General features: G+C 39.1%; 1 protein-coding gene across 1 annotated transcript in view; it reads left to right on the plus strand.

Moving 5' to 3' along the window:
• cachd1 (cache domain containing 1) overlaps positions 1-13,950 on the plus strand; it is a 98,319-nt gene extending 84,369 nt beyond the window's left edge. The window contains exons 25-27 of the mRNA XM_007248211.4: positions 3,502-3,579; positions 4,298-4,399; positions 11,573-13,950. Of these exons, the coding sequence (XP_007248273.3) occupies positions 3,502-3,579; positions 4,298-4,399; positions 11,573-11,820 (428 nt within the window). The 3' untranslated portion in view covers positions 11,821-13,950. The remainder of the gene's footprint in view (positions 1-3,501; positions 3,580-4,297; positions 4,400-11,572) is intronic.
• Positions 13,951-17,635: the final 3,685 nt, after the last annotated feature.

Here is a 17,635-nt window from a genome sequence, read left to right on the forward strand (position 1 = left end):
AACTCGCTTTATGATTGCTGTACGCAATTCAGCAGGACAGGGCTCACATCATGGAAATCTGTTGTTAATAGAAGTCCATATATGGAAACTAAGCTGCAAATAGCAGTTTTTTATTAATTGTTTTCATGATGTTATGTAATTATCAAGGTCCCTGATCCACTTATAATACTAAGATGGTAATGAGCTCTCTGGTGTTGTGTCTCATAACTTAAATGGGGCTCAACTGAATATGTAGATATGAATGAAATTTATGACATTACAAAAGCAGCAAATTAAAAACTTTTTTTTTTTTTTTTTTGCAGCTCATGTTTCATGTATGGCTTGTACGTTGTGACTTAACATAACTTTATCGTAACTGAAAGTTTAACAATGATAAAACCAGTGTTCCTTGATCCTGAGCTGTCTGGAATTGTTACAGAAATAGTGCACTATATGGTGCGTCAGCCATTTTGTAGTGCTGTTTGAGATCCCAACAGTACATCTTATTCTCTATAGACTGTAGTTCACTATCAACCACCATTTTAGATAGGACAGTTGTCCCACCAATTTAGCTGCTACTCAGCTATATATCCCCCATCACTAGTGATGCTACAACACAAGGAGGGTGAGAACTAGTACATGCCTCCTCTGATACATGTGAAGTCAGCCACTGCATTTTTTCGAACTGCTGCTGATTGCAGCATTGCAGCATTGACGAGTAGCATCACAGCGCACTCGGAGGAAAGCACAGTCACTCGGTTCTGATACATCAGCTCACAGACGCCTTGTGCTGATCGACATCACCCTAGGAGTGATGAGAGGAAAGAGCGCCATCTACCCACCCAGAGAGAGCAAGACCAATTGTGCTCTGGCAGCCGATGGCAAGCTTTAGACTGCTAGGCCACGCTGCGTCCTTTACATTGGAAAGTACACTAGACTTTCCAACAAATACCATAATGCAGTGCAGTGTTTTTGAGTCAGAAGTTTGAATAAAACTGTAGTAAATGCTAAATAGTGAATGAGTTAATGAGTGAACCATTTCTAACACACACCCTGAAACTTATTGCTTTTCCAGTTCTCAACACACCTGATTCAACTAATCAGCTCATTAACATGCCCTTTCAGAGTGCTAGTGTGAATTACAGCAGGGAAACCTCTAAAATGTGCAGGGCAGGGAAAGGAGCACATTGCCAATGCTTTGGGTTTAGAGAGAACGTTTATGTTCGCAACACATGCACCACATTTTATACTTTAACATAACTTATCTAACTCTGTTAGATAAGACTGCCACTAAATTACATTTCAGCAGTTATTTAAATTTTAATTCTGTTGTTGTGGGCTGTCCAGCAGAATTTTTTTTTTCCCAGTCTAACTGAAATCAACTGGCCATCATGAGCCTAAGCAAATGAGTGTGTCAGAAAATAGGTTACACCTTTTTAATCAGTTCAATGATTTGTAATTTATATGATTTATATATTTATATTGTATTAATAATGGTTTATATTTGGTTTCCTGTTGTTGTCGGTCTGTGATAAAGATCATAAACCTCCTGGTTGCAGATTTTCAGTGCAGCACAGACAAAATATGAGCTTCTTACAATCTGTACACATTTATTTAACACTGAGATCCTTCCAAATTTGTGCGACAGTTGTGCACATTCAAAATAGCAGTTTTTCTTTCAATATGTGTACACACCTTTTTTTTCTTCTTTTTTACAGCTGTCTTTTGTAACACTTTGTAATTTGTAACACTATATAACCAGAGAGGGACAAACTAGGATGTATTAATTAGAAGTTATTAGAATACATTTCACATAAAATAATTTAAATCTTTGATAACGTATGATTACTTTTCAGTCATACTTGGAACTGCAATGCTGATTACTAACGACTGTGCTAGCATTTGTTACTATTTTCCTTTTAATAAATTACTGTTAATTGTCAAATTGTGCAATAAGATCCATGTTGCCATCTAGGGGTTAAATTAGGAACTACAGTAACTTGTGACCTCACACAGTGCTGCATCAACTCGCAAAATATGAATCATATAATCTGATCAGCTCTCTGCAAAAATTATTAGATGTATTGATACAAATATATTGTTCACTCCATCTTTAAAACAAACCAGTGTAGAACCAAAACCAAAAATATTGTCTCAAATAAGCTCACCTGTCATTCTGAATTCCACAGCATTTTGATTTGAAAAGCTAATTTGCTTTAAAATCTGTGATATGAGATGTTTATTATATGATGTCTGCCACCTCACTGCCTGGCATGTGTGAGAAAGAACAGCCCCATTTTTGCCTGCGCTTTATCCACACTGACTTGGAAAAAAACAAGCTTTGAAGACGATTGAATTAACTAAAGCTGGCTGCTTAACATAGTGACCTTTTCAAATTACAGTCAGTGACCCTTTCAGCTAACGAGGTGATGAAGGGAGATTACCAGTGCCGTTCAGAGAGAGGGAGAAATTAAAAGTCTCACAATGATTTACTCACTCAAATCCCTCTTTCCCACACAGTTGTCCATAGAATGTGTTAAAGTAGCGGGATTTCTATAAACTACTGACTGGGAGCAAAAGTAGAGACTCATTTTTAAAAGGTTCTGAAATCAGCCCTAGAGTTGTGCCTTATTGTATTGAAACCACTTTAGTTTCTGAATCAGTTTCCCTGATTTTGCTATTTATAGGTATATGTTTGAGTAAAATAAACATTGTTGTTTTATTCTGTAAACTGTGGACAACCTTTCTCCCAAATTCCAAATAAAAATGCTGTCATTTAGAGCGTTTTTTTTTTTTTTTGCAGAAAATCTGAAATGTAAAAAAAACACAGAACTTCAAACAATACAAAGAAAACAAGTTTATATTCATAAAGTTTTAAGAGTTCAGAGATCAATATTTGGTGGAATAACCCTGTTTTTTAATCACAGTTTCATGCATCTTGACATCATGTTCTCCTCCACCAGTCTTACACACTGCTTTTGGATGAATTTATGCCACTCCTGGTGCAAAACGGCAAGCAGTTCAGTTTGGTTTGATGGCTTGTGATCATCCAACTCTCTTGATTATATTTCAGAGGTTTTCAATTTGGTAAAATAAAAGAAATTCATAATTTTTAAATGGTCTCTTATTTTTTCCTGAGCTGTATACAGAAGGTTGGAAATAAAACTTACGGGTGACTGTTTTTCTACCTGTTTACTGATATATTAAGCTTACTACTACATCTAAAAAGTGGTTTAGTATATTAAGGCTGGAGATTAAAAAGACTGCTTTGTATAAGGCTACAGTTCACTGTGCAATGGTTTTATTCTTGTTTTTATTCATCCACTTAAAGTGCTTTTATGTATGCTTAATTTAATTAGCCATAGGATTGAATGACTCTTTGCTATTCTCACAAGAGGGACATTGGACAGATTGGCAACTAATTGTATTTTAATATAAAATGTGTTTAGGACTGCTGTATCTGCTTGCTCTTTAATTCCTCCCTATTAATCACTTTCTCTCTCCCTTCCTCTTCATGCACAGAGATGTCTGTACGGATGTCCAACCTGGACAATGAGCGCGATGAAAGAGATGAGGATAGTCATGAAGACAGAGGAATAAGTAAGCGCATCTTTTTCTGTCATAATTTAAAAAAAATGCTTTTACAGTGAAGTAATTCTTCAGTGGTAGTGAGTGATTATGTCTGAAGTAGTGATGTATTTTCCTGCATACAGTAAAGCTTAAAGGAGCAATCAATAAAAAATGTGAGCAAGTGTGTGAAATGGCTACAGGAATCCGGTTTCCAAACACTGAAAAGAGCTTTCTGTCACACACATGCCTCCCCAGATGCAAAGCTCACACTTTTTGATGCTATATTGACACACCGTGGCAAGCGACGACGAGTATTACTCTGTAGCTAATAAGTGAACATATACGTATATGTTTACTTATATATAAAATTCCCAATGCTAGTGGCATAATTGCTATAGTTAATGAACCTTACTGAAGCTCAGTGATTACCTGTACAGCAGAAAAGTAGACAATTCGCTTGTTTTCATTGCTGCAGCATGCTCTTTGCGTATTGTTGTCTATACCTGGCAACCTGGGGTGTGGGGAAAATGGGACTTGAGGAATGTCAGTGAGCACACTGTGACATACTGCACAGAAACTCTACATGTATATTAATATCTGATGATACATCCTGATCATGTTATTAGTTACTACAGAAAATATAAACTTTAATGTTTTTTAAGGGTATATATTTGTGATATATTTCGCACATTAAACAGATGCTAGCCATATGTTCACCCATATCTATTTTTCTTCTTTCCCTCTACAGTCAGTAACACACGCTTCATTGCTGCTGTCATTGAAAGACACACACACAGCCCTGAGCGCAGGCGGAGGTACTGGGGCAGATCAGGAACAGAGAGTGACCACGGTAAGTGTGTGTGTGGGTGTGTGGGTGTGTGTGTGTGTATATACACTGATCAGCCCTAACATTTACACCACCTCCTTCTTTATCAGCTCTGCTTGTTTATCATATATGACCCCACAGGATCACCACAGAGCAGGTATTGTTTGGATAGTGGGTCATTCTCAGTGCAGCAGTAACCCTGACTTTGTGGTGGTGGTGTTAGCGTGTATGCTGGAGTTTTTAAACACTGTGTTCTCTTACTGTGCACTCTATTAGACACTCCTAGCAAGTTGGTTCACCTTGTAGCTGTAAAGTCAGACTTACAGAAGCTCATCTGTTTCTGTTGGTCATTCCCACAAGATGTTTTTCAGTGTTTACTTGAACTGTTGCATGCACTGCCCCCACAATTTCCAGTGGTATTGCTGTGTTCTGTCTGTGTTCATAGGCTTGTAGAGACTGTACACAAATATGAATGTAATGAACAAAACAGAGACAGAAGCCTCTATCCATATCCACTTGTAACATTGAGTATAAATGAGCCTTTAGGGCAGGGGTCTGCAATATTTTCCAAGCCATTAAATAAATCTGTTTTGGAAAATGAAGTGTAATGGGATGGGGTGCTACAGACTAGTAGCTCTCCAGCCCAAAGGGTTGTTGAATCCAATTGTAAAAAAGAGTAATATTCAAGGCTGGTAAACCCAAGAAGAAATGAAAAATAAAAAATTAAACACACCACTCCTCGCGCGGGATCGAACTTGTCGTCAGGGTCGCGGTCCAATACACTACTGCTGCCCTGGCTAGTAAATTGGGACACGACCGTGGAAATAGGGAGATAGGGAGCCCAAGAACGGGCAGAAAAACCAAGATAAGGAGGAAACTAATGAAACTCCGACTGCGACAGAGAGACAGGGGAGGAATGTAAACAAAAGTTTACCAGAGAAGCATCTTATTTTATTTTTTAATTTTTTCCTTATCGTTCATTATAGTTCAAACAACCTCACGGGCCTGATGATTCATGCTTGCGGGCCACCTATTGCCAACCCCTGCTTTAGGGCGAGGGCATGTGTTTTTATATTTGTGACTAAATTAAATGGCCAATGATTGATTTTGGGATGGACATATTACCATAACTGTGCAGAAATTATTTGAAATTGCAGTGTGTTACCTTTAATTTTATTATATTATTCATTATTGTGTTTGGTGTCATTATGCATGTTTATTCGTGACTGTGTTGCCAGATATTTTAACATCAAAATTAGTACTCCCTCAAATTAACATTCATTTTCTTTTCCTGAAAGTATCCCCAAAAAATTCTTGTTGCCGTAGCGACCGGGCAGCTTAAAATCCCAGTTGTACTGTCGCCACTGTTTTCTGACTCACAGTTGAACGGAAGCAGGCTTTCCCTACTTTTTTAGCTCATAAGAGGGCTGCAATTGACACACCGCCCTCCCTCCCTCATTGTTGGTGCCCATGTGCATCAAAGTTTGATGCCAGATTTTACTCCAAACAGTCAGGAGTGCTTTAGCTTGGGTGTTTAAAGAGGCTGTTCACGAATTCATTGGAAATACACTAATAGTTTAAGGTATATACTAAATATATTTATCTTAATAATGTAGGTTTGGCAGGTTAGTACACAAAATAATGGCATACTAACCCATTATGTATTATATACAGGAAGCAATAAAATGTTGCTATGTAAACATATGCTACTGCAAGTTCTCCAGCTGCCTCATCACTGCCCGTTTATGGTTATGTGCCTTTTTTTTTTCCAAATATTGTTCCAGAAGTAAGTAGCTCTACCTTTCCATTTCACATTGCGTCGTCAGATAATACTCTGCATTGCAACCACAATATTTGATATGCTCAGCTTTGACGGTTTGACACTTTTCTATACTATATATTTCATACTCAAAAACTTGTGCACAGCTACAACTTCCAGCACAACAGCAGATACTTTGATTGAGATTACACCCACAGCAACAATAAACATGCAATATGAGTCGTACAGTATAGTCTCAAAAGTTTTTTGTCACATAGACTATAACACTGTTCAACTCTTCTCAGCACAGCAAACTAAAGACTCTGTGACACTTTTTCATTCCCACAACTCTGGTCACTCCAATGGACACACCCCCATCTCTGCACCCTCACTCTCCTATTACATTATTTTTTATAGTTTTACCCTATTCTGCACTACTTCTTTATTTACTGTCTTGTTTACATCTCTACAAATTTGCACTGCTAAATTAAATTGTTAAATAACTGCATAGTTGCACGTTCTGTATAGCTGACATCCTTATCCTCACAATATGCACAGCAACTGGTGTTCATGATTGTTTTACTGTATTTAACTGCGTTACCTCATGCTGCAGAGGGGAGGGGGTTATTCGCGCTGCCGCAGACATGAGTGGCGTCGTGGGGAGGGGGAAATTCACGCTGCCGCGTGAAGAGTTGCGCCGCAACGGGCAATCTTTATTGATTACAATTCTCGGCCGCGGGACCGCTCGAGTCTGACATTAGGCAAAGTTTAAGGGTTAAATTTACCTAGCACTCAGTGCTATATCTTTATAACTATGGCTGCATCTCTGAAAACATTTTACAATTAACCGTGGGGGAGGCAGGTAGGCATTCTCTGCTGCAGTGCAGTTAGCCAATCAGAGGTGATATGTTTGCATGTATGAATATATTTATGAGCACGAGCCAAAACTTGTCTTTCTTCAGAGACCACTAATTCAGTGATCTGAGCTAAGCTGAATAAAAACACCTTTTTTTTCTCTCTTCACAAAAATTAGCTCACATAGCATTCATTCATACTAGAAACCACAACTAGACATTTTAAAATGAATGAAAAAACGATGGAATGAGACCTTTAACAACAATGATTTGAAACGGCACAAAAAGGACACCACTTTCTAAAGAAGAGGAGCTGCATCTGTGGTTGAAGGCTCTAGATTTAAAACATCCACCTAAACATTTATACATCTGCTTTTGCAGTTTTGTAGAGGAAAAAACAGCACTAAAACATCATAACCCAGAATTTAATTACTTGATATAGATTGAGTGCTAATTGTGTTCCAAATTCCTAATTGGGGAACTTTAAATAAGTTTAAAAAGACTGTGGGAATGTTGGGTTAGCACAGCTACCTTCTTACCGATTTGTCTGCAAAGCAGCAGCTATTTCAGACTGCATTCACTTTAAATACAATATGACCATAAATATAAACCATTCAATATGAACTAGTCAGAAATTCTAACACAAATACAGAAGAAACATATTGTTAAAAGTGGGCGTGTCATAACATGGTGGATATATTGTGTGCGGCTCTACAGGCATAACCCTTTATAACAAGGGTCAGCTCTATTGCACGGAGAGAGAGAACAGTGTGAACAGGGGGCAAAGAAACAGGAGTGGGTATGTTCGAGGTGCAAAAAACGGAAAGAGGCGGCCAAGAGAGACAAAGCGAAACTTTTCAGTATTTTTACACTGCTCAGCCAAAGGTCACCTCCCACTAGCTACTCACTCATCTAGCTCAAGGGGGTCATTTTTAAAAGCAGAATCGATTTGCCTTTTGTGTGTGCGTATATATATATATATGTGTGTGTGTGTGTGTGGGGATGTGTGTGTGCGCACGCACACACGTGTGTTGGAACACAGCCTTTGAGGTTTCTGCAGTGCGCTCTGACTCACTCCCGCACCACCAACACACGATGTGTTATGTTTGCCTGCAGCTGTGTAGCTGGCTGTTGGCTTCAGAGTTTCAAAGAACCTTTCTGACCAAAGATTAGTCTTCTGCCAGATAGCTCTGATGCACCTTGCATATGTGGGCTGGCTTTGATATGGGAATGTTTTTCAAGGACAGGTTGCTCTAAAACACATGATTGATGATCAGCTCTCCCATATTGTCAGATACCATTTCAGTATTGCGCTGCTTTAATCCCGAGCTGATCGAACTCATACCAGACGACCAGCATTCATCAACGTCAGGGCCAGGCAGGGCTTGTAGGTCATATATACTGAATCGGACCGTTAATGTTCTCGTTTCGTCCTCCTATCAATTTTGTTTAACCCTTGTAACCCTGCTTTTATTTTTCCGTTTTTATCCTTTAGAATTATTGTATTATTAAATGATTAAATGTGCTATTGCTTTGGTGAAACTAATGCGTACAGTGGGGAAATTAAGCATTTGATACACTGCTGATTTTGCAAGTTTTCCCACCTACAAAGAATAAAGAGGTCTGTAATTTTTAATGTTTGAACACTTCAACTGTATTAGACAGAATCTAAAAAAAAAAAACAGGAAATTACTTTGAATTATTTTTAAATAATTATAAAAAGTACAATAGATACAATATAAAAACAGAACTTATTATTTGGTACAGATCCTTTGTTTGCAATTTACAGAGATCAGACGTTTCCTGTAGGTTTCGACCAACTTTGCACACAATGCAGCAGAGATTTGGGCCTACTCAATACAGATCTTCTCTAGATCTTCAGATTTCAGACTGTCGCTGGGCAACATTCAGTTTCAGGTCCCTTCAAAAAATGTTTATTGGGTTCAGGTCTGGAGACTGGCTTGGCCACTTCTAGACTTTAAATGATTCTTATGGAGACACTCCTAAGTTGCCCTGGCTGTTCGTTTCAGGTCATTGTCATGCTGGAAGACCCAGCTATGACCCATCTTCAATGCTCTTACTGACAGAGGGAGGTTGGTGGCCAAAATCTCACGATACATGACCCGATCCATCCTCTCCTCAGTACGGTGCAGTCATCTTGTCCCCTTTGCAGAAAAGCACCCCCACAGTATAATGTTTCCACCCCATGACTTTTTTTTCTGCAGAGACTAGACAAGAAGTTTGTGTTTGAGTAAATGTGTCATCAGTGTCTATTTAAAATAGCTGAGTGCATTCATTAGAAAGGGTGACCACAAACCATGGGACATGTAGGGAATGAAATAAATGGTGAAAAATCACTTCTCCATTTAGAAGTCTTCAGAATTAGTGTTGAAATTGCTGCAGTTTTTTGGTCCTTCCCTGTCCTTTGAGAGATCTTTCTGAGCAAGAGTGGGATTTCACTCCTGGGGAACGTCCCAGTCAGCTTAGTCCCAACGCACAGATCTGTCTCCCCTCACTGTCGTCTGTAATCCTTAAGAGACCAGCAGCCACTGAGCTACACTGAGAACCCCTTTCATAGAAGCTTCAAGATTCTCTGCTCAAATCCACCTCCATGCCTTTTTTCCCTTTAAATCCCTCCTTATACTAAACTCCTTTGAATTTAGCATCTATGCTATTGGGATGGTTACTGTGGTAAAGTGTTGCTTTTAGGTGGAAGTGTTTGTGTGGGAGGAGATGGATTGATGTTGAGGAATCCCACATCATCGTGGTTTACTAGAAATTTTAATTGTGGCAGCGCTCATTTTCCCGTAAAGCCTCAGTTATGCTTGATACAGATTAAATACAGATAAGCATGGAGCCTTCAGGTTGTACACTGGTTTCATTTTTTTTTTACATATTTTCATATTTTCTAAAAGCAATAGAAGCAGTATCAATTAGTGCAGCAGTGTGGCTGATAGTTGTGCAAAACACAACTATTGTCATTTGGATATGACACACATTTTTACACAGTTTACAGCCATTTACACTGCTGCCTTTTTGTTGTAAGTACAAAATCACAACCTCCTCCACTGTCAGCATGTTTGTCTGTCCGAAACCTTTGTCTCTGAGCTGCCCTCTATTGGAAATATTGTTCAACATTCATGCTGGTGTAAGTGATACATGGAATCGTGCAGGCAGTAATAGTTACAATGTTTATTACTAGAGATTTATTCATACTCAAACTACAAACAAGGCTCCGATACCTAAAAAAAAAAAGGTTAAACTTGGTAAAAAAAAAAAACACTGCTTGCTTCTCTCAGCCCTTCACCCCACCCACTTTTCCTTTCTATTTCGTTCATGTCTTTTTCTGAAAGTCTCCTCTGATTAGCTGATGTGGTCCTGGCATCAAATGATAACTCTGGGGTTATAAACATACGTACATAGAGTAAAATTAATCTCTCTTTTTTTTTTTTTTTTTTTTTTATCTAAGCAAAATTTTTTAAAATATGATTGCTTAGAGAAGTACACGCAAAAAACAAATTACATTAGCATTGCACTACTTTACACTAACAACTACACTGACATAATGCCTCTGATTGCTTAATTCTAATTAGTTATGTATCTAAATGGGCATGAATACACATAGAAAGGTGTAATATTAGGGGAATGGGTTATAGCAGGGGTCGGTATACTAAAAAAGAAAATGCTTTTCTGGCAAGCTTTTGTTTACATTCTTCCCCTGTCTATCTCCCGTTCTCATTTTTCTGCCTGTTCTTGGGCTCCTTATATCCTTATAAGGGCTTTTGTGTCCCATTTCACTAGCCGGGGCAGCGGTAGTGTATTGGACCGTGACCCTGACTCGATCCCACGTGAGGAGCGGTGTGTGGTTTTTTTTTGTTTTGTTTTTTTTTTCCCCCCTTTCTTCCTAGGTTTACCTGCTTTAAGATGAACTGTTCTGCAATTGGGTTCAACAACCATCTGAGCTGGAGAGCTACTGATCTGTAGCACTGTAGCCGACCCCTGCAGAGGAGAAAAGGAAGAAGATTTACTAACTTGAAAGGTTGAATTATAGGAATGTATGTTTAGGGTGTTTAAAGAATAGCGCAAATACAAAAGGAGAAGTAGTAAGCTTGAATTGAGCTTGAGATTTAAGTATGTGTAGCTGAATTAACTAAACCTATTGACAGTGAATCATTATAAAATATAAAAAATAAAATACAAAATCATCGAGAGTCTTGATTCAGACATCAATAGACGCAGTATGATTGATAGGTTTAGATTAGTCAGCAAGGTTTAGTCATCAACAACACTTCATTATTGGCTGATATGTTGTTAATGTATTTTTTTTTAAACAAGTGGGCACTGTAATATTTTTATCTTGTATAAAGACTGCATTACAAAACAGCAAACCTCAGTGGGCAGGATGACTTCTGCTGCTGCTGGCTTCACAAGTGATCAAAAACATAACATTCTGTTGATGTTTAATTAAATAATTCATTATTTGCAATCCTACTTCCAACCCTTGTTTGAAAGGTCTTGTTTACAACATTTGAATGTTAGGCTCCACCCCCACCTAATGTGTCTAAATTGTGTATGTATTTTCAGGTTACAGCACCATGAGTCCGCAGGAGGACAGTGAGAATCCGCCCTGCAACAACGATCCCCTCTCCGCCGGAGTGGACGTGGGCAACCACGACGAGGACCTGGACCTGGACACGCCTCCACAGACCGCCGCCCTGCTCAGCCACAAATTCTACCCCTACCGGCACACGCACACACACCACCCACTCCACCCCCACACGCACCACCTGCAGGCAGCCGTCACAGTTCACAGTGTGGATGCGGAGTGCTGAGGATCTGAAATGCAGCCGCCCACCTCCCCTACGGTGATCCACCTTTGATGCCACTTCACTCCAGCCCTGCCTTGCCTTCATCCTCCACCCCCCCCCTCCTCAGCCCTCGCTCGGCAGGTGCTGCACCCCCTCAGAGAGCAAAGGACAGGGCTGAGCCCCCCTGCGGAAATCCTCTCTGATGAGGAACGGCCAGCGACCCCGCCTGGACTACCAAAAAACTTCTGAAATTACAGCGCCCGTCACTGAGCCTTTTTCAAGGTCGTGGGAGGGCGGACTTGCACTTGTTTTAAGTGCCACAAAGCATCTCAAATTTTTTAAAGGAAAAAATGAAGATGAAAGGATTATTTTTCTACTATTTATTGAACTCGAACTAAGGTGGAAATGAATGAAAACAAAGAAGAAAAATTGTGAAAGTGTGAACTGTGAGGACTGAATTTCTCAGCAGAACACAGGGCCCATGAACACTACTACTGTTATAATAGAAGGCCCTGCTCTTTCCAGTGACTGGACTGCCAAACAACAGCATCAGCAACAGCATCGAACAGTGGGATGGATGCATAGCTGGGTGCGTTTTGCGTCACACGCTAAACTGTGAGAATGTTTGATTGATTGTTTTTTAGCACAAAAAAACATGAATTTCTAATAAGGAAGGACTTGACTGACTGTGCCGAACATCAGACAGAGAAAAACAGACAAAAAGAGAGAGAGAGAGAAAGCGAGTGAGAAACACAGAGCACCAGCCATCTGTGAGTGGAGGCAGAAATGTGTTGCGTTTAGAGAAGAAGCTTTCATTCGTCGGATGGTCTCGTCCAAGCCTGTTATGTGTCATTTGTGATGGTGTGAATGCGGAAGTGATTCTCTAGAATCTGTCCAAATTCTCTCCAAATGTGGCCAACGGTCCTAGTGCTTCAAGTGTCGTCTCGAAACCCCTCCCACACCCACAGCTCTGCTAGCTATTTAAGACATCGTCAAAACAGTGACATCAGGAAACGTTTGGAGACTTCTGAGGTCCACCACTGTGTTGTATAAGCTTTCATCACTGCATTCGTTTCAAGCTCTGCCCAGCCATTTCATTTGGACGTTTTTTAGTTTTGTTGTTTGAGTTGTGGAGAAGAACTATTGTTGGAGTAAGTGTGTGAGTGCGTGTGTATGTATGTGTGTGTGTGTTATTTGTGGGCACAAATGGATCGTTTTCCCTGAAGTTGACGTCATACATTTGTGGGTGTGGCTTTCTCCTATTTTTACAAAAATGTTCTTTCAGTATTGAAAGAGATCAAGGCAAGTCAAAAGAAGTTTTGGAATCTTTCTGAACATCTGCACTTTGATCTAATCAGCCCTACTGTCCAAAGCACCTTCATACTCAAACCAGGTACATGACTGACCTACCTTATCTTTTATTGGCCTCTGCGTTATTTGATTACATTACATCTGCGTCCCTTAAACTGCATTTTATATGGATGTATGATGCATTCACCATGAATATCCATCCCATCAAACAGGGTGTGACATCCTCAGCATGAACAGCTCTTCCTTCATTTCTGAATCATGTCCAAACACAGCGTTTGTCGCACAAAAAGGTGCCAGAGAAACGTTCTGCTCTGCCAGCGATGCTGCATCATTTTTGCAGCCATGCACGCAAGTAGCAGGTTCTTGCTGTTTCTCTCAAGCGCTTTACCACTAGAATCATACAAAACACAAAACACACTCCAGCCATGTTTAACACTCTTGAAAACGCAAAGCTGGACTGAGAAAACAGAAAGAAGAGAACAGAACAGAATCCAACACACTACTCATCATCTCATCTTCTCATCCCACTAATGTATCCACTTCTGTTCACACACCAATCAACACTCACAGGGAATAAAATGGAAATATATTATTAGGTCTCCTCCAGGTAAATCACCAGGTTTACACTCCTCAACTATTTACTTCATACCAAACCCATTCCCTGTTAAATTCCTGTGTATATGTGCGATCTGTGTGAAAGAAAGGGGCTTCAAATGTTGTCTTCTATTTGTGCGTATATGATTTTAGAGGGATTATGGCTATTGTTTCCAGATTGAAATAATATACCATGTATATACATCTGAACTTTTAACAAAGTAGCTATAAAAAAAAAGTTCCTCCATACTTTATCTGTGTGTCTGTGTATTTACTTACGTCACCTAAACTAATTCACACCAGCTTTTTTTCTGTTTTTATTGAATGTTTTTTGCACTATTTTATGAGATTCTGAATTATAGAGGGGGTGGAATAATAAGCATATGATTACATGCCTCAAATGAGGATGAGGACATAAAGAGAATGACTCATGGAAAAAATCTGTCTCTCACCCAAAATAGGAATATACAGCACTAGTCAAAAAAAAAAAAAAGTTTTAATTCAGTGTTTTTCATGATTTAAAGATTTTCTGCAGATCTGTAGATCAATACTAAAGTCATCCAAAGAAAACCAGAATGTTTTATGTTTTAGATTCTTCAAAGTAGCTTGAAGTTGCTTTGATGACAGCTTGTCTGGATTTTCTCAGTCAGCTTTATGAGGTACCTGGAATGGCTTTCAGTTAATAGCTGTGCTGAATTTGTCAAGGTATTTTCTTGAATTACTTTTCTTTTAATGTGTTTGAGAGCATCAGTTGTAAAATTGTAAAGAAGTAGAGTTGGTATACAGTGAATAGCCCTATTTAAGTAATATCTTAATTCATATTACGGCAAGAACTACTCAACTGAGTGAAGAATAAAGAACACTTTAAAAAATGAAGATCAGTCAGTTTAAACATTTTCAAGAACTTTGAAAGTATCCTTAAGTGCAGTTGCAAAGACCATTAAAAATGTTGTAATGAAACTGGCTCTAATCAGAACCGCCCCAGGAAAAGAAGACCAACAGTTTCCTCTGTTGCAAAGGTTCATCAGAGTTACCAGCCTCAGAAACTACAAGTTAAGAGCAACCCAGATAAGAGTCAACTAAACTTGTCATAGTTTGTTTAACACTCTTAAGTTACTACATGAATCCTTATGTATTTCTTTATAGTCTAGATGACTTTAGTATTAATTTAAAATGTTGAAAAACCTACACTCTATTCTAAACAGATTTAAAGGCAGTTTCTCAAACAGGGCTTAAGCCTAGTCTTGTATTAAAAAACATTTTGAAAAGGTGATACAATGGCCTACAGAGACTGGCTATGCAGCAAATCGTTATTTTAGGTCCTCCTCACAATGTAAAACAATATTTTAAATCGTGTTGCCTTATCACTAGATGAGACAGGTGTGCATTGAATTGGGAGGCTCAAGGAGTGTGCTGTTGACAAAAGAAAGCTGTATTGCTGTCCCATGACCATGGCATATCAGTGTGTATTGCTTCCAAAATGTTTTGATTGGAGTTTTACAGGTGTAACAGCTTTCTTGTTTTAACAGCTGAGGAAATTAAAGTTTCGTGTCCCATTTCTTTTGCTTTGTCCATCAGAAGCTTAAAAAGACTGCACTGATCTGCAGGGTATTGTGTGTGGAGGCTGTCTGTCTGTTGCTTGTCTGTTTGCATGGACAGATGCCAGTCACAATCATTACCACCTACCACTGCACTGGCCACTGTGGGTGGGTGTAATGCCTTGCGAGACACTGGGGACTGAGGAACGTAAAATAACCAGCACAACTTTGGAAATGGAATGGCCCATCCATCTGGCACCCACTATCAGACCTTGCTCCAACTTCAATATAATTCAATTCTCTGCCTGTGTGTTCGTCTTCACTCATTAGATAACACCTCACAGCTTATATAGGCTTTCCAAAGCCATCCCCTAATAATGACTGTACATACTGCTATTTCATTACTTTTGTAATGTCAGTGTAATTCAGCGCATCATTTTACCACTGGGTATACAAAAATTCTCAGTGTGTTCCCTGTATGCAGCTTTACCTTTGCAAAGAAACTGTCTAAATTCTAAAGATACTGCCCCAATCTCTCACTTTTGTAGGCCTTGTTTTAAATGTTACATGACTAATCAGATTTCTTGTGATTAAAGTGGCACTAATACGACATTAGAGTGAGTAATAATGGCGGAACAGTTAAATCTACAGGAGCTTGTATTACTGGATCAGAGTTTGCTAGAACAAACCTGTTTCATTATGAAATGATCAATCCCTTGCTGACCTACATTGTTAACACCATGCTGAGACCCATAAATACAGAAGCATATAATGACGGTGCAACACTACGGTCACAGAAAAGAAGAAAAGAAAAATAGCAGAATTCTCACTCTCATGGAGTTCTGTAGACCACTGTAGTCGTGTCGTCATTTTATAATCGGCGCCATGTTTTTATGGGCATATTTTACACTCCTCCCAAGTTTAATGCTGCTTTGAGTGCTTGTCAGAAGGTTGTATAAAACAGCTCTAGTTAACTAGTAAATACAACTCTAGTCCATTTGGGTGCTTGATGGAATTAGACCTGTCGTGTTGACTGTTTTTTAGGGGAAGATACATTGCCTGACCAAACAAAAAGTCACCACCTGGATTTAACTAAGTAAATGATGTGGGTTTGATGCTGCAGTTGGTCAGGTTTAGGTTCAGCAACAGTATGTGCTGAAAGAATGATGTCAGCTGACTACCTGAATATACTGAATATAGACCAGGGGCCTCATGTACTAAGACTTGGGTAGACTTTCTACTAAATTGTTCTGTACGTTCAGAGCTGAAAAGGTCTGTACGCACAAAAAATTCCAGATGTATTAAACCTTGCTTATATGCGCTCTCAACGAATTTGGTCATTAGCAATATTTTTCAATAATGCCAAGCTGCCATCTCCAACAACTCCAGCGCAACATTTTACGCATGTTTATATAATCTAGGCTAAGTGGAAACACATTGAGTGATTATTTCAGTAAGCCAATGAAATGTCTGATTAATTTACTTTATTTTACCCAATAATGGCTTACTACAATCTGTGCGTAAAGGATATATTAGTTGTAATTTCAATGCATCGACTCCAAGCGTCGCCAAATGACAAAAACACAATACATACGTACAAAACGCCTGGAACGAACGTGCCGTGGGAAAACGCACTTTCTCACGTTCAAATCACATTTAGTATCATCTGACCGTGAGCATGAAATACGGCGTACTGAATGTTTTTGTGCGTTCGCACATTTAGTACATGGGGCCCCAGGTTATTCCATCAATGGATTTTTTGCTTCCCTGATGGCAGGAGCATATTTCAAGATGACAATGTCAGGATTCATGGGGCTGGAAATGTGAAAGGGGGGTTCAGGGAGTCCAGACCTCAACCTCATTGAAAATCTTTGGGATGTGCTGGAGAAGTGCGGCTTTGAGCAGTGGTCAGACTCTACCATCATCAGTAAATCTAGCGACATTGCAGATGCTTATCAAAACAATGCCACAGCGAATCCGTGCCGCCTTCAAAACTATAGGCGTTTTGTTTTGGCCGGGCAGTGTATTTCGCCCCTTAATTATTGAGATCAACTATTTTATTGTAATTTTAACATTATTTTATGCCACTTTTGGAACTGGAATAAAAACACTGTTAAAATAGTCATATCAGCTTAATGGTGTTAATGAGATCTCTTCAGAAACTCAAAATTCAGCAAGGATCCTACTTTTGGAGACACATCAGATTATTGCAAGCAGGAAAACAAAGCTAGTATGCCTAGTAGCAGCCTCACTTTCTGCTTATTTAAGCCATATGGCTGTTACTACAAGCACTGTTAAATTCAACACAGCCTCTCAGGTTAGCACAGCAGTTTCAGGTTTATACACTAAAATGATCTTAATTTAGAGGATCTAACGATGTACACGAGAAAAATATA

This window comes from Astyanax mexicanus, chromosome 5, assembly GCF_023375975.1.
Source record: "Astyanax mexicanus isolate ESR-SI-001 chromosome 5, AstMex3_surface, whole genome shotgun sequence".
NCBI classification, from domain to species: domain Eukaryota; kingdom Metazoa; phylum Chordata; class Actinopteri; order Characiformes; family Acestrorhamphidae; genus Astyanax; species Astyanax mexicanus.